This window comes from Tachyglossus aculeatus, chromosome 11 (genome assembly GCF_015852505.1).
Source record: "Tachyglossus aculeatus isolate mTacAcu1 chromosome 11, mTacAcu1.pri, whole genome shotgun sequence".
In the NCBI taxonomy this organism is placed as follows: domain Eukaryota; kingdom Metazoa; phylum Chordata; class Mammalia; order Monotremata; family Tachyglossidae; genus Tachyglossus; species Tachyglossus aculeatus.
In genome coordinates, this window is record NC_052076.1 from 25,236,545 (window position 1) to 25,262,932 (window position 26,388).

At 49.4% G+C, this 26,388-nt stretch overlaps 1 protein-coding gene across 3 annotated transcripts in view; it reads left to right on the forward strand.

Moving 5' to 3' along the window:
• Window positions 1-16,270, forward strand: part of GJC1 (gap junction protein gamma 1) — a 52,272-nt gene extending 36,002 nt beyond the window's left edge. Inside the window, exons 1-3 of one of the 3 annotated variants that reach the window (XR_005452943.1) lie at window positions 7,775-7,929; window positions 10,657-12,037; window positions 16,261-16,270. Coding sequence is in view for 2 of the 3 variants with exons in the window: in XM_038753976.1 (XP_038609904.1) it covers window positions 10,677-11,870 (1,194 nt within the window). In the remaining variant the exon portion in view is untranslated. Of the gene's footprint in view, window positions 1-7,774; window positions 7,930-10,656; window positions 12,132-16,260 lie in introns of those variants that run through there. The other 2 variants (XM_038753975.1, XM_038753976.1) reach the window with 2 other exon arrangements.
• The last annotated feature ends 10,118 nt before the right edge of the window (window positions 16,271-26,388 follow it).

Genomic DNA, 26,388 nt, shown 5'->3' on the forward strand with positions numbered 1-26,388 from the left:
CATTTATTTTATTTTATTTTTATGACATTTATTAAGCGCCTACTATGTGCAAAGCACTGTTCTAAGCGCTTACTATGTGCAAAGCACTGTTCTAAGCGCTGGAATGATGATGATGGTATTTTATTTTATTTTATATTTTTGATGGCCTTTATTAAGCGCTTACTATGTGCAAAGCACTGTTCTAAGCGCTGGAATGATGATGGTGTTTATTTTATTTTACTTTATATTTTTTGATGGCATGTATTAAGTGCTTACTATGTGTAAAGCACTGTTCTAAGCGCTTACTATGTGCAAAGCACTGTTCTAAGCGCTGGAATGATGATGATGGTATTTATTTTATTTTATTTTATATTTTTTGATGGCATTTATTAAGCGCTTACTGTGTGCAAAGCACTGTTCTAAGCGCTGGGGAGGTTACAAGGTGATCAGGCGGTCCCACGGGGGCTCACAGTCTTCATCCCCATGGTACAGATGAGGGAACTGAGGCACAGAGAAGTCAAGTGACTTGCCCAAAGTCACACAGCTGACAGTTGGCGGAGCCGGACTGTACTCCCTCAAGCGCTTAGTACAGTGCTGTTAACACGGTAAGTGTTTAGTAAGCCCGCTGTTGGGTAGGGACTGTCTCTATATGTTGCCAACTTGGACTTCCCAAGCGCTTAGTACAGTGCTCTGCACACAGTAAGCGCTCGATAAATATGATTGAATAAATTGATTGATTGATTGATTGAGGTGTAAGATAATCAGATCAGGCACTGCCCCTTTCCCACATGGGGCTCACCGTTTCAGGGGAAGGGAAAGCAGGAACAGAGAAGGAGCGTGGCTCAGTGGAAAGAGCCCGGGCTTTGGAGTCAGAGGTCATGGGTTCAAATCCCGCCTCCGCCACTTGTCAGCTGGGTGACTTTGGGCAAGTCGCTTCACTTCTCTGGGCCTCAGTTCCCTCATCTGTCAAATGGGGATGAAGACTGTGTGTGGGACAACCTACCCCAGCGCTTAGAACTGTGCTCGGCACATGGTAGGCGCTTAACAAATACCATCGTTATTACTGCAGCGCTGAGTACGGTGCCTGGCATGAAGTAATCAATCAATCAATCGTATTTATTGATTGATTGATTACTTCAATCAATAAGCGCTTAACAGATATTGTTTAAAAAATAAATCATCATCATCATCATCAATCGTATTTATTGAGCGCTTACTATGTGCAGAGCACTGGACTAAGCGCTTGGGAAGTACAAATTGGCAACATATAGAGACAGTCCCTACCCAACAGTGGGCTCACAGTCTAAAACATCCCTCAATAATAATAGTAATAATAATAATAATAATGATGGTATTTATTAAGCGATTACTATGTGCAAAGCACTGCTTTAAGCGCTGGGGAGGTTACAAGGTGATCAGGTTGTCCCACGGGGGACTCACAGTCTTAACCCCCATTTTACAGATGAGGTAACTGAGGCCCAGAGAAGGTGATCCTTCTCTTTAATAAGGTGATGAGGTTGTCCCACACGGGGCTCACAGTCTTCATCCCCATTTTACAGATGAGGGCTCAGAGATGTTAAGTGACTTGCCCAGAGTCACCCAGCTGACAATTGGCGGAGCCGGGATTTGAACCCATGACTTCCGACTCCAAAGTCCGGGCTCTTTCCACTGAGCCACGCTGCTCCTCAAGTGGCTCACAAATAAAACCTGTTCTGATTCATTCATTCAATCGTATTTATTGAGCCCTCCTCCTCTTCCCCCTCACCTCCTTCCCTTCCCCACAGCACCTGTATATATGTATATATGTTTGTTCGTATTTATTACTCTATTTATTCTACTTGTACATATCTATTCTATTTTATTTTGTTAATACGTTTTGTTTTGTTCTCCGTCTCCCCCTTCCAGACTGCGAGCCCGCTGTTGGGTAGCGGCCGTCTCTAGATGTGGCCGACTTGGCCTTCCCAAGCGCTTAGTCCAGTGCTCTGCACACAGTAAGCGCTCAATAAATACGATTGGTTGATTGATTGATTGCAGAGCACTGTACTAAGCGCTGGGGAAGTACAAGCTGGAGGGATAGGGACGGCTCTGTGCCCTTCTGCCGGTGTGAAAATGGCATCCTGGTGACTGAAGGCAGGCCGTGGGAGGAGGCGTCCATCTGACCCTTGGCTCTCCCTTTCTCCTTGCAGTGGCGCTCCGCAAGGGCTGCACGGAAAACTGCCGATTATCAATCAATCAATCAATCAATCGTATTTATTGAGCGCTTACTATGTGCAGAGCACTGTACTAAGCGCTTGGGAAGTACAAATTGGCAACACATAGAGACAGTCCCTACCCAACAGTGGGCTCACAGTCTAAAAGAAATCTATCTATCAGTCTATCAAGCCGGGTGGCGGGAGTTCTCCCTGGTAAGTATTCGGGAACTAATTCACTGATCAATAATCAATCAATCGTATTTATTGAGCGCTTACTGTGTGCAGATCACTATACTAAGCGCTTGGGAAGTCCAAGTTGGCAACATATAGAGACTGTCCCTACCCAACAGTGGGCTCACGGTCACAGTCTGATGGCCCCAAGCGCTCACTAGGGACCTGGGCTCTAATCCAGGCTCTGCCACTTAATAATAATAATGGCATTTATTAAGCGCTTACTATGTGCGAAGCACTGTTCTAAGCGCTGGGGAGGTTACAAGGTGATTAGGTTGTCCCACAGGGGGCTCACAGTCAATCCCCATTTTACAGAGGAGGTAACTGAAGCACAGAGAAGTGAAGTGACTTGCCCAAAGTCACACAGCTGACAATTGGTGGAGCCGGGATTTGAACCCATGACCTCTGACTCCAAAGCCCGGACTCTTTCCACTGAGCCACGCTGCTTCTCTGTACTTGTCTGCTACCAGTCAACCAACGCATCAAGCCAAAGCTCCTCACCCTGGGCTTCCAGGCTGTCCATCCCCTCTCTCCACTTCAATCCATACTTCATGCTCCTGCCCGGATTATCTTTGTCCAGAAACGCTCTGGGCCTGTTACTCCCCTCCTCAAAAATCTCCAGTGGCTGCCAATCAATCTGCGCATCGGGCAGAAACTCCTCCCCCTGGGCTTCCAGGCTGTCCGTCCATCCCCTGGCCCCCTCCTCCCTCCCCTCCCTTCTCTCCTTGTCCATCGCAGCCCGCACCCTCCGCTCCTCCGCCGCTAATCTCCTCCCCGTACCTCGTTCTCGCCCGTCCCACCGTCGACCCCCGGCCCACGTCCTCCCCCGGGCCTGGAATGCCCCCAGTCCCTCTGCCCCTCCGCCAAGCTCGCTCTCTTCCTCCCTTCAAGGCCCTGCTGAGAGCTCACCTCCTCCAGGAGGCCTTCCCAGACTGAGCCCCTTCCTTCCTCTCCCCCTCGTCCCCCTCTCCATCCCCCCATCTTACCTCCCTCCCTTCCCCACAGCACCTGTATATATGTATATATGTTTGCACATATTTTTTTACTCTATTTATTTATTTAATTTATTTGTACATATCTATTCTATTTATTTTATTTTGTTAGTATGTTTGGTCTCTGTCTCCCCCTTTTAGACTGTGAGCCCACTGTTGGGTAGGGACTGTCTCTAGATGTTGCCAATTTGTACTTCCCAAGCGCTTAGTACAGTGCTCTGCACATAGTAAGCGCTCAATAAATATGATTGATGATGATGATGATATAGGGACAGAACCTACGCAACAGCGGGCTCACAGTCTAGAAGGGGGAGACAGACGACAAAACGAAACATGGAGACAGGTGTCAAAACCATCAAAACAGATAGAATTAAACAGTGCTTTGCACATAGTAAGCGCTTAATAAATGCCATCATCATCATTATTATTATTATTAGATGCACATCATTAACAAAATAAATAGAATAGTAAATATGTACAAGTAAAATAGAGTAATAAATCTGTACAAAAATACTGTCTGTCTCCCCCTTCTAGACTATGAGCCCGTTGTTGGGTAGGGACCGGCTCTATATGTTGCCGACTTGGACTTTCCAAGCGCTTAGTACAGTGCTCTGCACACTGTAAGCGCTCAATAAATACGATTGAATGAATGGTTACAGGTGCTGTGGGGAGGGGAAGGAGGTAGGGCGGGGGGATGAGGAGGAGGAGAAGAGGAAAAAGGGGGCTCACTTGTCTGCTGTGTGACCTCGGGCAAGTCACTTCTCCTCCCTGGGCCTCAGTTTCCTCATCTTTAAAGTGGGATTACAATACCCGTTCTCGCCTCCTTCTTGAACTGGAGCACGGTAGGGACGGAGTCTGTGTCCGATCGGATTACTTTGCATCTACCACAGAGCTTGGCGCAGAGAAAGCACTTAGTAAATACTCTTTTTTTGTAGCATTTATTAAGCGCTTACTATGTGCCAAGCACTGTTCTAAGCGCTGGGGTGGATACAATACAATACAATACAATACTCTTCTTATTCCCAGAAGCAGCGTGGCCTCTTGGAAAGAGCTCCAGTCTGGGAGTCAAAGGATCCGGGTTCTAATCCCAGCTCTGCCATTTTGCCTGCCGCACGACTTCGGGCAAGTCACTTCGCTTCTCTGTGCCTCAGTTCCCTCATTCATTCAATCAATCAATCAATCAATCAATCGTATTTATTGAGCGCTTACTGTGTGCAGAGCACTGGACTAAGCGCTTGGGAAGTACAAGTCGGCAACACATAGAGACAGCCCCCTACCCAACAGCGGGCTCACGGTCTAGAAGATCGTACTTATTGAGCGCTTACTGTGTGCAGAGCACTGTACTAAGCGCTTGGGAAGTACAGTTTGGCAACATATAGACATCAGCAGCCATTCTCCCTCATACTTTGACCCGCAGCCCCATATCATCATCATCAATCGTATTTATTGAGCGCTTTCTGGTCCCATATGGGACCTACTTTTATCAACCCCAGTACTTAGTACAGTCCTTGGCACATAGTAAATACTTAACGAGAACCATTTGGATGATTATTGTTATCGTTATTGTTTTTTATAGTATCTGTTAAGCCCTTACCGTGTGCCGGGGGTGAGCCGTTTTCCGTAGTGTAGTGGTTATCACGTTCGCCTAACACGCGAAAGGTCCTCCGTTCATAACCGGGAGGAAACATTAACGTTTTTAGCGAAGCAGCGTGGCTCAGTGGAAAGAGCCCGGGCTTTGGAGTCAGAGGTCATGGGTTCAAATCCTGGCTCCGCCAATTGTCAGCTGGGTGACTTTGGGCAAGTCGCTTCGCTTCTCTGGGCCTCAGTTCCCTCAGCTGTAAAATGGGGATTAAGACTGTGAGCCCCACATGGGACAGCCTGATCACCCTGTATCTCCCCCGGTGCTTAGAACAGTGCTTTGCACATAGTAGGCGCTTAACAAATACCATTATTATTATTATTATTATTATTATTATTATTATTATTATTATTACTAAGCTGGGGTAGATACAAAATACGTAAGCTAGGCACAGTCCCGGTCCCGCATAGGATTCACAACCTTTATTCACAATCTTTATGCCGTTATTATTATTTATCCCCATTTTACAGGCGAAAGAACTGAGGACTGATGGGGTTTTGCACAGACCACTAGAATTTAGGGAATTTACACCTTGAATGCACATTTTTTAGACATGATTTTTTTTAACTGTTTCTTACATGTATGTGTTGCCAACTTGTACTTCCCAAGCGCTTAGTACAGTGCTCTGCACACAGTAAGCGCTCAATAAATACGACTGAATGAATACATCTGACATAATTGTACAGATGTACGGGATTTATTACTCTCTTTTGCTTGTACATATTTACTATTCTGTTCACCTTGTAACCTCCCCAGGGCTTAGAACAGTGCTTTGCACATAGTAAGTGCTTAATAAATGCCATTGTTATTATTATTATTATTATTATTATTATTATTCTATTTATTTTGTTAACGGGCTTTGGAGTCAGGGGTCATGGGTTCGAATCCAGACTCTGCCAATTGTCAGCTGTGTGACTTTGGGCAAGTCACTTCACTTCTCTGTGCCTCAGTTACCTTATCTGTAAAATGGGGATTAAGACTGTGAGCCCCCCCATGGGACAACCTGATCTCCTTGTAACCTCCTCAGCGCTTAGGACAGTGCTTGGCACATAGTAAGTGCTTCATAAATGCCATTATTATTATTATTATTCTTATTAATGATGTGCATCTAGCTTCACTTCTATTTATTCTGACAACTTGACACCCGTCCCCATGTTTTGTTCTGTCCTCTGTCTTCCCCTTGTAGCCCATGAGCCCATTGTTGGGTAGGGACCGTCTCTATCTGTTGCCAACTTGGACTTCCCAAGCGCTTAGTCCAGTGCTCCGCACACAGTAAGCGCTCAATAAATGATGGTGATGATGGCATTTGTTAAGCGCTTACTATGTGCAAAGCACTGTTCTAAGCGCTGGAGGGGGATACAAGGTGATCAGGTTGTCCCACGGGGGGCTCACAGTCTTCATCTTTATTTGTACATACAAACTTTATTTGTACATATTTATTCTATTTATTTTATTTTGTGAGTATGTTTTGTTTCGTTCTCCGTCTCCCCCTTCTAGACTGTGAGTCCGCTGTTGGGTCGGGACGGTCTCTATATGTTGCCAACTTGGACTTCCCAAGCGCTTAGTACAGTTCATTCATTCAATCGTATTTATTGAGCGCTTACTGTGTGCAGAGCACAGTACTAAGCGCTCTGCACACAGTAAGCGCTCAGTAAATACGATTGAATGAATGAATGAATCCCCATTTTCCAGATGAGGGAACCGAGGCTCCGAGAAGTGAAGTGACTTGCCCAGGGTCACGCAGCAGACACGTGGCGGAGCCGGGATTCGAAACCCATGACCTCTGGCTCCCAAGCCCGGGCTCTTTCCACTGAGTCACGCTGCTTCTCTAAATACGATTGAATGAATGACCAGGGAAGCGCTTAGTACAGTGCTAAGCGCTTAGCACAGTGCTTTGCACACAGTAAGCGCTCAATAAATACGATTGATTGATTGAAGCCAAGTGAGTTGCCTGCAGTCACACAGCAGGCAGGCGGCGGGGCCGGGATTAGAACCCAGATCCTCTAACTCCCGGGCCTGAGATCTTACCGTACTGTCGTTTCTCAAGCACTCACCGGTGAGGATAATAATAATAATGATGGCATTTGTTAAGCGCTTACTATGTGCAAAGCACTGTTCTAAGCGCTGGGGGGGGATACAAGGTGATCAGGTTGTCCCACGGGGGGCTCACAGCCTTCATCCCCATTTTACAGATGAGGGAACTGAGGCTCAGAGAAGTGAAGTGACTTGCCCAAGGTCACACAGCAGACATGTGGCGGAGCCGGGATTCGAACTCATGACCTCTGACTCCAAAGCCCAGGCTCTTTCCTGCTATGCAGTGCACTCCTCTCCCCCTCCTCCCCCTCTCCATCCCCCCCCCTTACCTTCTTCCCTTCCCCACAGCACCTGTAGATATGTTTGTATGTTTTTATTACTCTATTTATTTTACTTGTACATATCTCTTCTATTTATTTTATTTGGTTAATATGTTTGGTTTTGTCCCCTGTCTCCCCCTTCTAGACCGTGAGCCCGCTGTCGGGTAGGGACCGTCTCTAGATGTTGCCAACTTGCCAACAGTCTAGATGTTGCCAGCTTGCCAACAGTCTAGATGTAGCCACCTTGGACTTCCCAAGCGCTTAGTCCAGTGCTCTGCACACAGTAGGCGCTCAATAAATACGACTGATTGATTGATGGATTGATTTGCACTGACGACTGCTTGCCCGAACTGTGTTTCAGCTAGGCGCTCCCCCAGGAGGACGCTGTAGCCGTGTTGGCGGATGCTGCGACCTCGGTGACGGCGCCCGGGCATCCCCGGCCCCCCGCATGTGACCCCAGACCCTTCCTCAGGGACGCCGACGCCGACGCCGCCCGGACCATCAGCGGGGACCCGCGAGGGAGCCGGAGCCCGGAAGGCTGGGTTGGTAAATCCAGGCCCACCCATCCCCGGGATCCGGGGGAAGACAGGCCATCCTATCGATTGAGCGCTTACTGCGGGCAGGGCGCTTTCTACGTCCTTGTTTATCATTGCGCTGTTGGTGCAATATAATCCCCATTTTCCAGATGAGGGAACTGAGGCCCAGAGAAGTGAAGTGACTTGCCCAAAGTCACCCAGCTGGCAGTTGGGGGAGCGGGGATTTGAACCCGTGACCTCTGACTCCCAAGCCCGGGCTCTTTCCACTGAGCCACGCTGCTTCCGGGGTCCAGGGCGGGCTCGGGCCCAGGCCGGCAGCTTCAGGTCCCAGGATTTCCCGATTTTCCCCCCACCCCGGCCTGCTCTGGAACCGAGTGAGCCTGACCTGCCGGGCCCGAAGAAGGCCAGTCAATCAATCAATCAATCAATCGCATTTATTGAGCGCTTACTGTGTGCAGAGCACTGGACTAAGCGCTTGGGAAGTACAAGTTGGCAGCATATGACAGTCCCTTGTCCTCCGTATTCAGAGGAGAAGCAGCGTGGCCTAGTGGAAAGGGCACCGGCCTGGGCATCAGAATCAATCAATCAATCAATCATATTTATTGAGCGCCTACTGTGTGCAGAGCACTGGACTAAGCGCTTGGGAAGTACAAGTTGGCAGCATATGACAGTCCCTTGTCCTCCGTATTCGGAGGAGAAGCAGCGTGGCCTAGTGGAAAGGGCACCAGCCTGGGCATCAGAATCAATCAATCAATCAATTGTATTTATTGAGCGCTTACTGTGTGCAGAGCACTGGACTAAGCGCTTGGGAAGAACAAGTTGGCAACATATGACAGTCCCTTGCCCTCCGTATTCGGAGGAGAAGCAGCGTGGCCTAGTGGAAAGGGCACCAGCCTGGGCATCAGAATCAATCAATCAATCAATCGTATTTATTGAGCGCTTACTGTGTGCAGAGCACTGTACTAAGCGCTTGGGAAGAACAAGTTGGCAACATATGACAGTCCCTTGCCCTCCGTATTCGGAGGAGAAGCAGCGTGGCCTAGTGGAAAGGGCACCAGCCTGGGCATCAGAATCAATCAATTAATCAATCGTATTTATTGAGCGCTTACTGTGTGCAGAGCACTGGACTAAGCGCTTGGGAAGAACAAGTTGGCAACATGTGACAGTCCCTTGCCCTCCGTATTCGGAGGAGAAGCAGCGTGGCCTAGTGGAAAGGGCACCGGCCTGGGCATCAGAATCAATCAATCAATCAATCAATCGTATTTATTGAGTGCTTACTGTGTGCAGAGCACTATACTAAGCGCTTGGGAAGTACAAGTTGGCAACATATGACAGTCCCTTGTCCTCCGTATTCGGAGGAGAAGCAGCGTGGCCTAGTGGAAAGGGCACCAGCCTGGGCGTCAGAAGTCCCGAGCCGCCATCCACCCAGGTGCGCAGTGGCCTTGGTCAAGTCACTTCACTTCCCCGGGCCTCAGTTACCTCATCTGGCCAACGGGGATTAAGATAAAGCGCTTAGTCCAGTGCTCTGCACACAGTAAGCGCTCAATAAATACGATTGATGATGCTCTGCACACAGTAAGCGCTCAGTAAATACGATTGATTGATTAAGACGGGTGAGCCCCATGGGGGACAGGGACGGAGTCCAATCCGATTAGCCTGGATCTGCTCCGGCACTTAGTACGGTGCCTGGCACATATTAAGCGCCTAATTAGTACCGTAAGAAACCAAAGGCCCCGCCGCTGGGGAAATCCCCCGCTCTGCCCGCGGTCCCAGCATGCTCCGGGGCAGAAGGCCCGTCCTTCGCCGTCACGGTGGGCTGTAGTGGTCGCCTCCGGCGGCCCGGGGCCCCCAGCCGACCCCTCGCGACCAATCGATCGTATTTATTGAGCGCTTACTGTGTGCAGAGCACTGTACTAAGCGCTTGGGAAGTACAATCAATCAATCAATCAATCATATTTATTGAGCGCTTACTAAGCTCTTGGGAAGTACAAATTGGCAACATATAGAGACAGTCCCTACCCAACATTGGGCTCACAGTCTAAAAGGGGGAGACAGAGAAAAAAAGAAAAACCAAATATACTAACAAAATAAAATAAATAGAATAGATATGTACAAGTAAAATAAATAGAGTAATAAATATGTACAAACATATATACATATATACAGGTGCTGTGGGGAAGGGAAGGAGGTAAGATGGGGGGGGATGGAGAGGGGGACGAGGGGGAGAGGAAGGAAGGGGCTCAGTGTGGGAAGGCCTCCTGGAGGAGGTGAGCTCTCAGCAGGGCCTTGAAGGGAGGAAGAGAGCGAGCTTGGCGGAGGGGCAGAGGGATTGGGGGCAATCCGGGTCAGGGGGAAGATGTGGGCCGGGGGTCGATGGCGGGACAGGCGAGAACGAGGTACGGTGAGGAGATTAGCGGCAGAGGAGCGGAGGGTGCGGGCTGCGATGGAGAAGGAGAGAAGGGAGGGGAGGGAGGAGGGGGCCAGGGGATGGACAGCCTTGAAGCCCAGGGTGACGAGTTTCTGCCTGATGCGCAGATCGATCGGTAGCCACCGGAGATTATTGAGGAGGGGAGTGATATGCCCAGAGCGTTTCTGGGCAAGTTGGCAACCCTCCCACCCGCCGGGAACGAGTCCCGCGGCCACCGCCCTCGGGGATCCCGCGGAGGCGGAGGGGGCGGAATCGCCCGGGCTGACAGCGGGCCGGGGCTGGGGGGGACCCCCGTCTCTCTCCAGGCTGAGAGGCCGCGCCCACCATGAGCTGGAGCTTCCTGACCCGCCTGCTGGAGGAGATCCACAACCACTCGACGTTCGTGGGCAAGATCTGGCTGACGGCCCTGATCGTGTTCCGCATCGTCCTGACGGCCGTGGGCGGCGAGTCCATCTACTACGACGAGCAGAGCAAGTTCGTGTGCAACACGGAGCAGCCGGGCTGCGAGAACGTCTGCTACGACGCCTTCGCCCCGCTGTCCCACGTGCGCTTCTGGGTCTTCCAGATCATCCTGGTGGCCACCCCGTCGGTCCTCTACCTGGGCTACGCCATCCACCGGATCGCCAAGCTGGACCACGGGGCCGGGGCCGGGAAGGGGGCGGCGCGGGGCGAGCCCTACCCCGTCCGCTGGAAGCCCCACCGGGCCCTGGAGGAGACGGAGGAGGACCGCCAGGAGGACCCCGTGATGTTCCCGGAGGCGGACCTGGAGGGCACCCCGGCCGGCCGGGAGCCCGGCCCGCCCGAGCCCAAGCACGACGGCCGGCGGCGCATCCGGCGGGACGGCCTGATGCGCGTCTACGTCGTCCAGCTGCTGGCCCGCACGGGCTTCGAGGTGGGCTTCCTGCTGGGCCAGTACTTCCTCTACGGCTTCCGGGTCAGCCCCTCGTACGTCTGCAGCCGCAGCCCCTGCCCCCACAGGATCGACTGCTTCGTCTCCCGGCCCACGGAGAAGACGGTCTTCCTCCTCATCATGTACGGGGTCAGCGGCCTCTGCCTGGTCCTCAACGTCTGGGAGATGCTGCACCTGGGCCTGGGGACCCTGCGGGACTCGCTGGGCCGCCCCGGGCCCCGGCCGGACCCCCCGGGCCCGCCCCGCGGCTCGCCCTGCCCCTGGGACGCCCCGTCGGCACCCCCTGGCTACAACATCGCCGTCAGGCCGGAGCCGGGGGGCCCCTACGCCGAGTTGGCCAGCGCCAAGATCGCCTCCAAGCAGAACCGGGCCAACAGCGCCCAGGAGCGCCAGCAGTTCGGCAGCCACGAGGGCAACCTCCCGGCCGACCTGGAGGCCCTGCAGAGGGAGATCCGCGTGGCCCAGGAGCGCCTGGACCTGGCCATCCAGGCCTACAACCACCACCACCACCGCCAGCCCGCCGGCGGGCCGGAGAAGAAGGCGCGGACCGGCTCCAAGGGCAGCGTCAGCAGCAAGTCGGGGGACGGCAAGGCCTCCGTCTGGATCTGACCCGCGGCGGGGCCCGACTCCGGTGGCGGGGGGCTCGGGGGTCCCCGGGGACGCCCGCCCGCCTGGCCGGAGGAGGATCCGTTCCCGGAGCAGGCCCCGGCCTCCCGGCGGGGAGCGCAGGGCTCGAAATCGCCCCCGTCGAACCGTTCTGCGCCTACGGTGCTGTGGTGCGTTTTCAGCACGAAACCGTCTTTTGTATTTATCCGTCGGCCCGCCGCGGTTCGACTTTTCTATTAAAGGAAAACCCAGTTGGGCGACTCCTGACGCAGAGCCCGGACGGGGCCGCGGCGGGCCTCGGGAGCCGCCGGCGGCCCGTGGGGCTTGCCGTCGAGCGGTGGTGTTTATTGAGCGCTGACGCTCGGCGGGGCTCCGTGCTGAGCGCTTGGGAGAAGGCGGATCGGTAGAGTTGGGAATCGCTGGGAGCGGCACGGCGGAGTGGGTAGAACACGGGCCCGGGAGCCGGGTCGGGGGTTCCAATTCCGCTTGGGGAAGTCGCTTCGCTTCTCTGGGCCTCGGTTGCCTCATCTGTGAAATGGGGATGTAGACTGGGAGCCCCATGCGGGATAGGGACCGGTCCAGCCTGACTTGTTTATAGCCACCCCAGCTCTTAGTGCAGTGCCTGGCACGTAGTAAGTGCCTAACAAATACCATAATTGTTATTATTATTATGATCCCTGCCCTCTTGGTGCTGAGGGTAGGGAAAGGGAACCTGGATCGGGAAGGAGTAAGCTGGCTCCTCCCTAATAATGAAAATAATAATTGTGATATCTCTTAAGCACTTACTATGAGCCAGGCACTGTTGTAAGCCCTGGGGTAGCTACAAGCTAATCAGTTGGGACACGGTCCCTGTCCCGCTTGGGGCTCACGGTTTCAATCCCCATTTCACAGACGAGAACCTAGGTTCTTCTGACTTCCGGGCCTGTGCTCTATCCAATAGGCTACACTGCTTCTCAGCGTGGCCCTCCTACCTCCTCCTCCTAACTGCTTCCTCCTCCTCCTCCCCTTCCTTCCTTCCTTCCTTCCTTCCTTCCTTCCTTCCATCTTCCTTCCTTCCTATCTTCCTTCCTTCCTACCTATATTCCTTCCTTCCTTCCTTCCTTCCTTCCATCTTCCTTCCTTCCTATCTTCCTTCCTTCCTACCTATATTCCTTCCTTCCTTCCTTCCTTCCTTCCATCTTCCTTTCTTCCTATCTTCCTTCCTTCCTACCTATATTCCTTCCTTCCTTCCTTCCTTCCTTCCTTCCTCCCTCCCTTCCTTCCTTCCTCCCTCCCTCCCTTCCTTCCTTCCTTCCTCCCTCCCTCCCTTCCTTCCTTCCTTCCTTCCTCTCTCCTTCCCTCCCTTCCTTCCTACCTATCTTCCTTCCTTCCTTCCTTCATCTTCCTTCCTTCCTTCCTCCCTCCCTTCCTTCCTTCCTCCCTCCCTCCCTCCCTCCATCCTTCCCTCCCTCCCTTCCTTCCTTCCTTCCTTCCTTCCTTCCTTCCCTCCCTCCCTCCTTCCTTCCCTCCTTCTTTCCCTCCTTCCCTCCTTCCTTCCCTCCTTCCCTCCCTCCCTCCCTCCCTCCCTCCCTCCCTCCTTCCTTCCTTCCTTTCTTCCTTCCTTCCCCCCTTCCTCCCTTCCTCCCTTCCTCCCTTCCTCCCTTCCTCCCTTCCTCCCTTCCTCCCTTCCCCTTCTTTCCTTCCTTCCTTCCTTCCTCTCTCCCTCCATCCTCCATCAGCCTCTAGGACCCTGCCTCAGGCCAGCCCGGCCCTCCACCAGAACTCACAGCCCCCCAGGGAACGAAGCCCCCACCAGGGTCGGGGGCAACGGATGTTGGGGTGGGGAGCCAGGGGCCAGCCCTGCCCGGGGTGGCTCAAAACCAGCTTAGAGCTGGGGTGTTGGTTGCGTCTTTGGCCTGCGTTCACCCCGGGTACCCGGTGCTGGATTTTCAGGGTGTCTGCGAGGGACAGTCTCCTGTTCTGCAGGGCGTGGGTCGGCCTCCCGGGCCCGGAAAGGCCAAACTCTCCAGCCTGTGGGGACGCCTGGGTCTGTTGGGGACCCGCGGGGGCGGCGGCCCCTCCGTGTCCAGGATACCGTCCACCACACCGTCCACTTAGGCCAGACTTCAGCTCTTCAGAAGGACACGCTGGGTGCTGCATTCTTGGAGGGACTTCTCAACCGGTTCTTCTAACGGGGCGGGCTGGGGGTCGAAGGTGCGCTCCGCGGGGGCTCCCGAGACCGACCGGCAAGGAGCAGACCCCTCTCTGCGATCTCCAGCTTTGGAGGGATGCAGCCCAGAGACCTCCCCTGCCTCTGAGTTGGGGCGAGAACTGGGACAGAAAACCCACGAGGGCCCTTGCCCTCTCTAGAACGGCGGGCAGAGCTACGGCCCGCAGAACGCCCTTCGGGCAAAGGACCCGTCACCACCGATTCCCGCGTCTCTAGTCTTGAGGCCGTGGGGGAGTTCCGACCAGAATCTTTAATTGGAAAATAACAAACAAAGAAATAATAAATAAAAAAATAACACCGAGAGATGGGCAGGTAGGCCCTACCCAGGGGAAAGTTTGCGGTGCTCGGGAAGGAGGGAGGCACCAGAGAGCTGAAGAAGTAATAATCATCATCATCATAATGATGGTATTGGTTGAGCGCTTACTATATGTCAGACACCGTACTAAACGCTAGCGTGGATACAAGCAAATCAAGTTAGGCCCAGTCCCTGGCCCAAGAGGGGCTCAGAGTCTCCATCCCCATTTTCTTCTTTAATGGCATTTATTGAGCGCTTACTATGTGCAAAGCACTGTTCTAAGCGCTGGGGAAGCTACAAGGTGATCAGGCTGTCCCACGTGGGGCTCACAGTCTTAATCCCCATTTTACAGGTGAGGTGACTGAGGCACAGAGAAGTTAATTGACTCACCCAAAGGCACACAGCTGAGAAGTGGCGGAGCCGGGATTTGAACCCATGACCTCTGACTCCCAAGCCCGGGCTCTTTCCGCTGAGCCACGCTGCTTCTTTTGATGGATGTTGTAATTGAGGCCAAGAGGGGCTCAGAGTCTCAATCCCTATTTGACGGATGTTGTAACCGAGGCCCAGAGAAGTCAAGTGACTTGCCCACAGTCACGTAGCAGAGAAGAGGAGCCGGGATTAGAACCCGTGACCTTCCGGATCCCAGGCCCGTGCTCTATCCACTATATCATACTGCTCTATTTGAAGCCTCTGGAGGGGACGGGTGGAAGCAGTGATATTTGGCTTTTATTTTATTTAAGCCACGGTCCACCCAGCAGCCCCAGACGCTGCCCTGGGTTTTTCTACCCGGCGTTTCGTCGGCTAAAGGAACCAGGATCGTCCTCGGTGACTTCGGATTTGTGGAGTTGGATCAGAGTGGTTCCCGGCCCTCTGACCAGATCGTGCGCGCGACAGATGTCCTGCCTGTCGATCGCTGCCTTCTTGCCGCAGTGTGTCAGCTCTGCGCACGGCCTTTCCCTCTAATCGACTGCCCGTTCGTCAAAACGACCAGCGGTGATAATCACGACGATAATCGTGACAATTGTGAAACGCCTACTATGAGCCGAGCACTATGCTGAGCGTTGGAGATGGTACTGCCCACCCTGCTCACGCTGTAAAAGGGAGGGAGAACGGCTGTTGACTCTCCGTTTTTACAGATGAGGAGGCCCAGAGAAGTGAAGTGACTTACCCGAGGTCACACAGCAGCAAGCAGGTGGGGGAGCCGGGATTAGAAAGCCGGTTCCCGGACGCGTGAGTTTGTGCTCTTTCCACCAGGCCACTCTGCTTGCCTTAATATTCAGTCATTTATGGAGTGCTTACTGCATGCGGAGCACTAAACTCAGTACAGTAGAAGTGAGTAGCAGCGTGGCTCAGTGGAAAGATCCCGGGCTTTGGAGTCGGAGGTCGTGGGTTCAAATCCCGGCTCCGCCAACTGTCGACTTTGGGCAAGTCACAGTCATGCTGTGTCCACTAAACCATACTATAATAATAATTGTGGTGTTTGTTGAGCGCTTAAGGGATGAAATGGGAGCCTCAAAGGTAGGGAAGTTCGCTCTTTGGGTAAGAGTCCTCGCCGAAACACGGTGGAACCCACAGCCCTTGGCCCTGGGCGGCGTAGAGTTAACCAACTGGCCCTAATTCAAGTTGCGTGCCCTTAAAATTGCAAGATTATACCCCGTCGCCACGGAGATGTCTTTCTTTCCCATTAAGAGTTTACATTTCCACCCCTTCCCCCTCTCTGTATTTCATTAAAACGTCTAGTCCTCCCCCACCCCACAAAAGTACATCTGGAATTAATGACCAAATGTTTTTGGTTGGCAGCCAGCTCGGAGGAAAAGCAAAAAAACCCAAAACTGTCTTGTACCTGAAAATGTTTTTGATTCCGTTCCCCCAATTCTTTCTGTTGCTAGAAAGGCAAGGTAGTTAGAAGAACTGGGGAACCCTGGTCGAAGAGCATTAAGCCGCCGCCGACATCCCTTCCTTCTGAACTCCGCGTGGTGCCCCGGACCGGATGGAAAATCGGGGTCGGTGTCCTCGGACCCTTTGGCCTTTGGGAAGTGAGTTTCTTCTCCGGACACGGATGGGTTGAACTCGCCTCCGAGGCTTCAGCTGGGTTTGCGGGGTCGCTTATTTAAAATCGCGCGATGCCGCCCCGAGACTGTTCCTTCCAGAACCGAATTGTTCCGAGGGAAATGGATGGAGCCGTTCGGTGCTGTGACCTGGGTTGGATGAGAATAAACCTCAGGTCTGGTTAAAAACAGATCTTCCCGCAACTTCTGGCTGAAATCTCTTCTCTCTCTCAAACTTACACACATACACACTCTCTTTCCTCATGGGGGACAGGGAGTTGACTGGTCACAATAATGTCACTCCAGAATTCCTATCTATCTATCTATCTATCTATCTATCTATCATCTATATCTATCTAATCTATCTATCTATCTAATCTATCCATCCATCCACCCATCCATCCATCTATTGTAATAATAATAAGGGCATTTGTTGAGCGCTTACTATGTGCAAAGCACTGTTCTAAGCACTGGGGGGGGGAATACAAGGTGATCAGGTTGTCCCACATGGGGCTCACAATCTTAATCCCCATTTTACAGATGAGGTCACTGAGGCTCAGAGATGTGAAGTGACTTGCCCAAGGTCACACAGCAGACATGTGACAGAGCCGGAATTCTCTGGGATTCTATCTATCTATCTATCTATCTATCTATCTATCTCTAATAATAATAATAATGGCATCTTTTGAGCGCTTACTATGTGCAAAGCACTGTTCTAAGCACTGGGGGGCTTACAAGGTGATCAGGTTGTCCCACAGGGGGCTCACAATCTTAATCCCCATTTTACAGATGAGGTCACTGAGGCTCAGAGAAGTGAAGTGACTTGCCCAAGGTCACACAGCAGACATGTGGCAGAGCCGGGATTCTCTTGGATTCTCCGGGATTCTATATCTATCTTCTATTTATCTATCTATCTATCTATCTATCATCATCTATCTATCTATCTATCTATCTATCATCTATCTATCATAATAATAATAATGGCATTTGTTAAGCGCTTACTATGTGCAAAGCACTGTTCTAAGCACTGGGGGGATACAAGGTGATCAGGTTGTCCCACATGGGGCTCACAATCTTAATCCCCATTTTACAGATGAGGTCACTGAGGCTCAGCGAAGTAGTGACTAGCCCAAGGTCACACAGCAGACACGTGGCAGAGCCGGAATTCTCTGGGATTCTCCGGGATTGTATCTATCTGTCTATCTATCTATCATCTATCTATCTATCTATCATCTATCTATATCATAATAATAATAATAATGGCATTTGTTGAGCGCTTACTATGTGCAAAGCACTGTTCTAAGCACTGGGGGGGGGGGGATACAAGGTGATCGGTTGTCCCACATGGGGCTCACAATCTTAATCCCCATTTTACAGATGAGGTCAGTGAGGCTCAGAGAAGTGAAGTGACTTGCCCAAGGTCACACAGCAGACATGTGGCAGAGCTGGGATTCTCTGGGATTCTATCTATCTATCTATCTATCTATCTATCTATCTATCTGTCATAATAATAATAAGGGCATTTGTTGAGCGCTTACTATGTGCAAAGCACGTTCTAAGCACTGGGGGGGATACAAGGTGATCAGGTTGTCCCACATGGCGCTCACAATCTTAATCCCCATTTTACAGATGAGGATACTGAGGCTCAGAGAAGTGAAGTGACTAGCCCAAGGTCACACAGCAGACACGTGGCAGAGCCGGAATTCTCTGGGATTCTCCGGAATTGTATCTATCTATCTATCTATCTATCTATCTATCTATCTATCTATCTATCATCTATCTATCTATCTATCATCTATCTATATCATAATAATAATAATAATGGCATTTGTTGAGCGCTTACTATGTGCAAAGCACTGTTCTAAGCACTGGGGGGGGGATACAAGGTGATCAGGTTGTCCCACATGGGGCTCACAATCTTAATCCCCATTTTACAGATGAGGTCATTGAGGCTCAGAGAAGTGAAGTGACTTGCCCAAGGTCACACAGCAGACATGTGGCAGAGCCGGGATTCTCTGGGATTCTATCTATCTATCTATCTATCTATCTGTCTATCTATCTATCTGTCATAATAATAATAAGGGCATTTGTTGAGCGCTTACTATGTGCAAAGCACTGTTCTAAGCACTGGGGGGGATACAAGGTGATCAGGTTGTCCCACATGGGGCTCACAATCTTAATCCCCATTTTACAGATGAGGTCACTGAGGCTCAGAGAATTGAAGTGACTTGCCCAAGGTCACACAGCAGACATGTGGCAGAGCCGGGATTCTCCGGGATTCTATCTATCTATCTATCTATCTATCTATCTATCTATCTATATCTATCTATCTATCATAATAATAATAATAATGGCATTTGTTGAGCGCTTACTATGTGCAAAGCACTGTTCTAAGCACTGGGGGGGGGAATACAAGGTGATCAGGTTGTCCCACATGGGGCTCACAATCATAATCCCCATTTTACAGATGAGGTCACTGAGGCTCAGAGAAGTGAAGTGACTTGCCCAAGGTCACACAGCAGACATATGGCAGAGCCGGGATTCTATCTATCTATCTATCTATCTATCTATCATCTATCTATCTATCATCTATCTATCTATCTAATCTATCTAATCTATCTATGTATATATATGTGTGTGTTATATACGTGTGTGTGTATAAATATATATATATATTTGGTTGCAGGAGTTATACGTTTTAGGTGAGGATTTTTGTTTTTGTGGGCAATAATAATGGAATTTGTCAGGCACTTACTCTGTGCCAGGCCGTGAACTAAGCATGCAGAAAATACAAGATAATCAGGTCAGGTGCAGTCCCTGTCTAGACCGAAAGCTTGTTATTAATAATAATAATAATGGCATTTATGAAGTGCTTAATAATAATGATGGTATTTGATAAGCGCTTACTGTGTGCGAAGCACTGTTCTAAGCGCTGGGGGGATGCACGGTGATAAGGTTGGGGCTCACAGTCTTCACCCCCATTTTACAGAGGAGGTAACTGAGGCACAGAGAAGTTAAGTGGCTTGCCCAAGGTCACAAAGCAGACAAGTGGCAGAGCCGGGATTCGAACCCTTGACCTTTGACTCCCAAGGCCGGGCTCTTTCCACTGAGCCACACTGCCTCAGGTCAGATGCAGTCCCTGTCTAGACCAAAAGCTTGTTAATAATAATAATAATAATAATAATGGCATTTATGAAGCACTTAGTAATAATAATAATGGCATTTATAATAATAATGATGGCATTAGTTAAGCGCTTACTATATGTGAAGCACTGCTTTAAGCGCTGAGGGGGGATTCAAGGTGATCAGGTTGTCCCACATGGGGCTCACAGTCTTAATCCCCGTTTTACAGATGAGGGAACTGAGGCACAGAGAAGTGAAGTGACTTGCCCAGGATCACACAGCTGACAAGTGGGAGTGCCAGGATTCGAACCCATGACCTCTGACTCCCAAGCCCGTGTTCTTTCCACTGAGCCATGCTGCTCCTCCAGAGCTTTTATTAAGCACTATTTATTAAGCGCTTACTCTGTGCAAAGCACTGTTCTAAGCGCTGGGGAGGTTACAAGGTGATCAGGTTGTCCCATGGGGGGCCCAAGGTCACACAGCTGACAAGTGGGAGGGCCAGGATTCGAACCCATGACCTCTGACTCCCAAGCCCGTGCTCTTTGAGCCACGCTGCTTCTCAAGCGCTTTTATCAAGCACTATTTATTAAGCACGTACTATGTGCAAAGCACTGTTCTAAGCGCTGGGGAGGTTTCAAGGTGATCAGGTTGTCCTGTGGGGGGCTCACAGTTTTCATCCCCATTTTCCAGATGTGGGAACTGAGTCCCAGAGAAGTGAAGTGACTTGCCTAAAGTCACACAGCTAACAAGTGGTGGAGCTGGGATTTGAACCCATGACCTCTGACTCCAAAGCCCGGGCTCTTTCCACTGAGCCACGCTGTGGTCCTAGAGGGGAGAGACTGTTGGGTAGGGACCGCCTCAGTATGTTGCCAACTTGTACTTCCCAAGCGCTTAGTACAGTGCTCTGCACACAGTAAGCGCTCAATAAATACGATTGAATGAATGAATGGTCAGGGATTGTGTCTACCAACTCTGTTGTATTGTACGCTACCAAGCATTTTCGTTCATTCATTCATGTATTCAGTCGTATTTATTGAGTGCTTACTGTGTGCAGAACACTGTACTAAGCGCCTGGGAGAGTACAATAGAATCAACACACATTCCCTGCCCACAACGAGCTTACAGTCTAGAGGGGGAGGCAGACATTAATATAAAATGTTATAGATATGCAGCAGTGGCATGAGAGAGAATGGAAGCGCTTAGTACAGTGCTCTGCACACAGTAAGCGCTCAATAAATACGATTGAATGAATGAATGAATGGAAGGTGGAGACTCAGGATTACTGAGTCTTCTAGACTGTGAGCCTGCTGTTGAGTAGGGACCGTCTCTATATGTTGCCAGCTTGGACTTCCCAAGCGCTTAGTACAGTGCTCTGCACACAGTAAGTGCTCAATAAATACGATTGAATGATTACCGCACGGAAGGTGGCAGTGGTAAACCACTTCTGTAGTTTTACCGAGAAAACACTGTGGGTCCACTACCAGAATGACTGCAGATAATAATAATAATAATAATGGCGTTTATTAAGCGCTTACTATGTTCAGAGCACTGTCCTAAGCGCTGGGGAGGATGCAAGGTGATCAGGTTGTCCCACTGGGGGCTCACAGTCTTAATCCCCATTTTCCAGATGAGGGAACTGAGGCCCAGAGAAGTGAAGTGACTTGGCCAGAGTCACACCGCTGACAAGTGGCCGAGTTGGGATTTGAACCCGTGATCTCTGACTCTAACTTGTACTTCCCATGCACTTAGTCCAGTGCTCTGCACTCAGTAAGCGCTCAATAAATACGATTGATTGATTGATTGACTCCAAAGCCCAGGCTCTTTCCACCGAGCCACGCCGCTTCTCTAGCCGCGCCGATGGAGACGGGGTGTTCTGGGAGAGACCGTGAGCCCGCTGTTGGGTAGGGACCGTCTCTCTATGTTGCCAACTTGGACTTCCCAAGCGCCTAGTACAGTGCTCTGCACACAGTAGGCGCTCAATAAATACGATTGATGATGATGATGACTGGGAGGGGGGCGATGAATAAAGGGAGCAAGTCAGGGGGACGCAGAAGGGAGCGGGAGTTGAGGAAATCAATCAATCAATCAATCGTATTTATTGAGCGCTTACTATGTGCAGAGCACTGTACTAAGCGCTTGGGAAGTACAAATTGGCAACATATAGAGACGGTCCCTACCCAACAGTGGGCTCACAGTCTAAAAGAATTTAAAAAAGAAGACATGGAAACAAGGAAGACAAGGAAAGGCGGGCTTAGTCAGGGAAGGCCTCTTGGAGGAGGTGGGCCTGCAATAAGGCTCCGAAGGGATGGAAAGTAATTCCCTTGTCAGATTCCCGGAGATAGGCCAAAGGAGGATGTGGATGAGAAACAGCGTGGCTCAGTGGAAAGAGCCCGGGCTTTGGAGTCCGAGGTCATGGGTTCAAATCCCTGCTCTGCCACTTGTCAGCTGGGTGACTTTGGGAAAGTCACTTCACTTCTCTCGGCCTCAGTTACCTCATCTGTAAAATGGGGATTAAGACTGTGAACCCCCTGTGGGACCACCTGATTACCCTTGGATCCTCCCCAGCACTTCGAACAGTGCTTTGCGCATAGTAAGCGCTTAACAAATTCCATCATTATTATTATTATTATTTTCTGCACCTCAGTTCCCTCATCTGTAAAATGGGGATGAAGACTGTGAGCCCCGTATGGGACAACCTGATTACCCTTGGATCCTCCCCAGCGCTGCACGTAGTAAGCGCTTAACAAATGCCTTCGTTATTATTATTATTCTCTGCACCTCAGTTACCTCATCTGTAAAATGGGGATGAAGACTGTGAGCCCCATATGGGACAACCTGTTTACCCTTGGATCCTCCCCAGCGCTTAGAACAGTGCTTTGCACATAGTAAGCGCTTAACAAATGCCATCATTGTTATTATTATTATTCTCTGTGCCTCAGTTACCTCATCTGTAAAATGGGGATTAAGACTGTGAGCCCCATGTGGGACAACCTGATTACCCTTGTCTCCTCCCCAGCGCTTAGAACAGTGCTTTGCACATAGTAAGTGCTTAACAAATGCCATCATTATTATTATTATTATTATTCTCTGGGCCTCAGTTACCTGATCTGTAAAATGGGGATGAAGACTGTGAGCCCCATATGGGACAACCTGAATACCCTTGTATCCTCCCCAGCGCTTAGAACAGTGCTTTGCACATAGTAAGCACTTACAAATACCATCATAATAATAATAATTATTATTGTTATTCTCTGCACTCAGTTACCTCATCTGGAAAATGGGGATTAAGACTGTGAGCCCCCCGTGGGACAACCTGATCACCTTGTACCTCCCCAGCGCTTAGAACAGTGCTTTGCACATAGTAAGTGCTTAAGAAATGCCATCATTATTATTATTATTATTATTCTCTGCACCTCAGTTATCTCATCCTGTAAAATGGGGATTAAGACTGTGAGCCCCCCATAGGACAACCTGATCACCTTGTACCTCCCCAGTGCTTAGAACAGTGTTTTGCACATAGTAAGCGCCTAACAAATGCCATCATTATTATTATTATGCTCTGCACCTCAGTTATTACCTCATCTGTAAAATGAGGATTAAAACTGAGCCCCCCATGGGACAACCTGATCACCTTGTACCTCCCCAGCGCTTAGAACAGTGCTTTGCACATAGTAAGTGCTTAGCAAATGCCATCATTATTATTATTATTCTCTGCACCTCAGTTACCTCATCTGTAAAATGGGGATTAAGACTGTGAGCCCCATGTGGGACAACCTAATCACCTTGTACCTCCCCAGCGCTTAGAACAGTGCTTTGCACATAGTAAGCACTTAATAAAGGCCATTATTATTATTATGTAGATGAGAGGTTGGCGGCAAGATAGATCGAGATACAGGGAGAGTCCTCGGCCCACGGTAAACTTTCAACGAATACTGTAGATTGAGCGGTTGTCCCATTCATTCAATCGTATTTATTGAGCGGTTACTGTGTGCAGAGCACTGGACTAAGCGCTTGGGAAATCCAAGTTGGCAACATCTAGAGACGGTCCCTATCCAACAGCGGGCTCACAGTCTAGGAAGGGGAGAAAGAGGACAAAAGAAAACATATCAACAAAAGAAAATAAATAGAATGAATATGTACAAATACAATAAATATGTACATTCATTCATTCAGTCGTATTTATTGAGCGCTTACTGTTTGCAGAGCACTGGACTAATAGCTTGGGAAATCCAAGTCGGCAACATCTAGAGACGGTCCCTACCCAACAGCGGGCTCACAGGCTAGAAGGGGGACACAGACGACAAAACAGAACATCAACAAAAGAAAATAAATAGAATAAATATGTACAAATTAAATAAATAAATAAATATGTACATTCATTCACTCAATCGTATTTATTGAGCGCTTACTGTGTGCAGAGCACTGGACTAAGCGCTTGGGAAGTCCAAGTTGGCAACATCTAGAGACGGTCCCTACCCAACAGCGGGCTCACAGTCTAGAAGGGGGAGACAGAGGACAAAACAAAACGTCAACAAAATAAAATAAATAGAATAAATATGTACAAATAAAATAGAGTAAATACGTACATTCATTCATTCAATCGTACTTATTGAGCGCTTACTGTGTGCAGAGCACTGTACTAAGCGTTTGGGAAGTCCAAGTTGGCAACATCTAGAGACGGTCCCTACCCAGCAGCGGGCTCACAGTCTAGAAGGGGGAGACAGACGACAAAACAAAACATATCAACAAAAGAAAATAAATAGAATAAATATGTACAAATAAAATAGAGTAATAAATCCGTACAAACATATATACAGGTGGTGTGGGGAGGGGAAGGAGGTAAGGCGGGGGGGATGGGGAGGAGGGGGAATGCTTCTCATATGATCCCTAGAAAATAATAGTAGTAATACTATTTATTGAAGACTTTAACCATGTGTAGAGTTAGTGCTGGAAAAGAATTCACAGAAAGAAATTTTACACCGTCCCCACCTCTTAAGGTGAGAAGCAGCGTGGCTCAGTAGGAAAGAGCACGGGCTTTGGAGTCAGAGGTAATGGGTTCAAATCCCGGCTCCACCAATTGTCAGCTGTGTGACTTTGGGCAAGTCACTTAACTTCTCCGGGCCTCAGTTCCCTCATCTGGAAAATGGGGATTAAATCTGTGAGCCCCACGAGGGACAACCTGATCACCTTGTAACCTCCCCAGCGCTTAGAACAGTGCTTTGCACATAGTAAGCGCTTAATAAATGCCATTATTATTATTATTATTAAGGAGTTCATGATCTAAGAATATAAGAGGAGGAGAGGAGACTGGTGACAGACACACCTAAGAGCGATGACACCATAAAGCCCAAAAGCAACGTAAAGGAGAAGGAAAAATAACAAAAAGCAAAATCAGGGTCTGCTGTGTGACCTTGGACAAGTCACCTAACTTCTCTGGGCCTCAGTTCCCTCATCTGCAAAATGGGGATGAAGACTGTGAGCCCCCTGTGGGACAACCTGATTACTTTGTATCTGCCCCAGCGCTTAGAACAGTGCTTGGCACATAGCGCTTAACAAATACCATCATCATTATTATTATTATTATTCGTTCATTCATTCAATCGTATTTATTGAGCGCTTACTGTGTGCAGAGCACTGGACTAAGCGCTTGAGAAGTCCAAGTTGGCAGCATCTAGAGACGGGCCCTACCCAACAGTGGGCTCACAGGCGAGAAGGGGGAGACAGACAACAAAACAAAACATATTAATAAAATAAAATAAGTAGAATAAAAATGTACAAGTAAAATAAATCAATAAATAGAGTAATAAATCCGTACAAATATATCCATATATACAGGTGCTATGGGGAAGGGAAGGAGGGGGAGACACAGAGATTATTATTCTCAGTGTCTCAGTTACCTCATCTGTAAAATGGGGATGAAGACTGTGAGCCCTTTGTGGGATAGGGACTGTGTCCAACCTGATTAACTTGAAGTTATCCCAGCGCTTAGTACAGTGCCTGGCACATATTAAGCACTTAGCAAATACAGTTTTAAAAAAAAAAATACTTTTTTTTTTTTCCTCCTCATACTCGATCTCATTTTCCGTAAAAAGGCTTTCGTGGAACCCTCTACCTCAGGCACAGATTATTTCTAGATTTTCAGGAGGTACAAAGGTTTTGAAGGTGGAACTAAATGACTACTCCCAAGGCGGATTATTGTTCATTCATTCCTTCGATCGTATTTATTGAGCGCTTACTGTGTGCAGAGCACTGTACTGAGCGCTTGGGAAGTCCCAGTTGGCAACATATAGAGACGGTCCCTCCCCACCAGCGGGCTCACAGGCGAGAAGGGGGAGACAGACAACAAAACAAAACATATTAATAAAATAAAATAAGTAGAATAAAAATGTACAAGTAAAATAAATCAATAAATAGAGTAATAAATCCGTACAAATATATCCATATATACAGGTGCTATGGGGAAGGGAAGGAGGGGGAGACACAGAGATTATTATTCTCAGTGTCTCAGTTACCTCATCTGTAAAATGGGGATGAAGACTGTGAGCCCTTTGTGGGATAGGGACTGTGTCCAACCTGATTAACTTGAAGTTATCCCAGCGCTTAGTACAGTGCCTGACACATATTAAGCACTTAGCAAATACCGGTTTAAAAAAAAATAGGTTTTTTTTTTCCTCCTCTCATACTCGATCTCGTTTTCCGTAACAAGGCCTTCATGGAACCCTCTACCTCAGGTACGGATTATTTCTAGATTTTCAGGAGGTACAAGGGTTTGAAGGTGGAACTAAATGACTACTCCCAAGGCAGATTATTGTTCATTCATTCCTTCAATCGTATTTATTGAGCGCT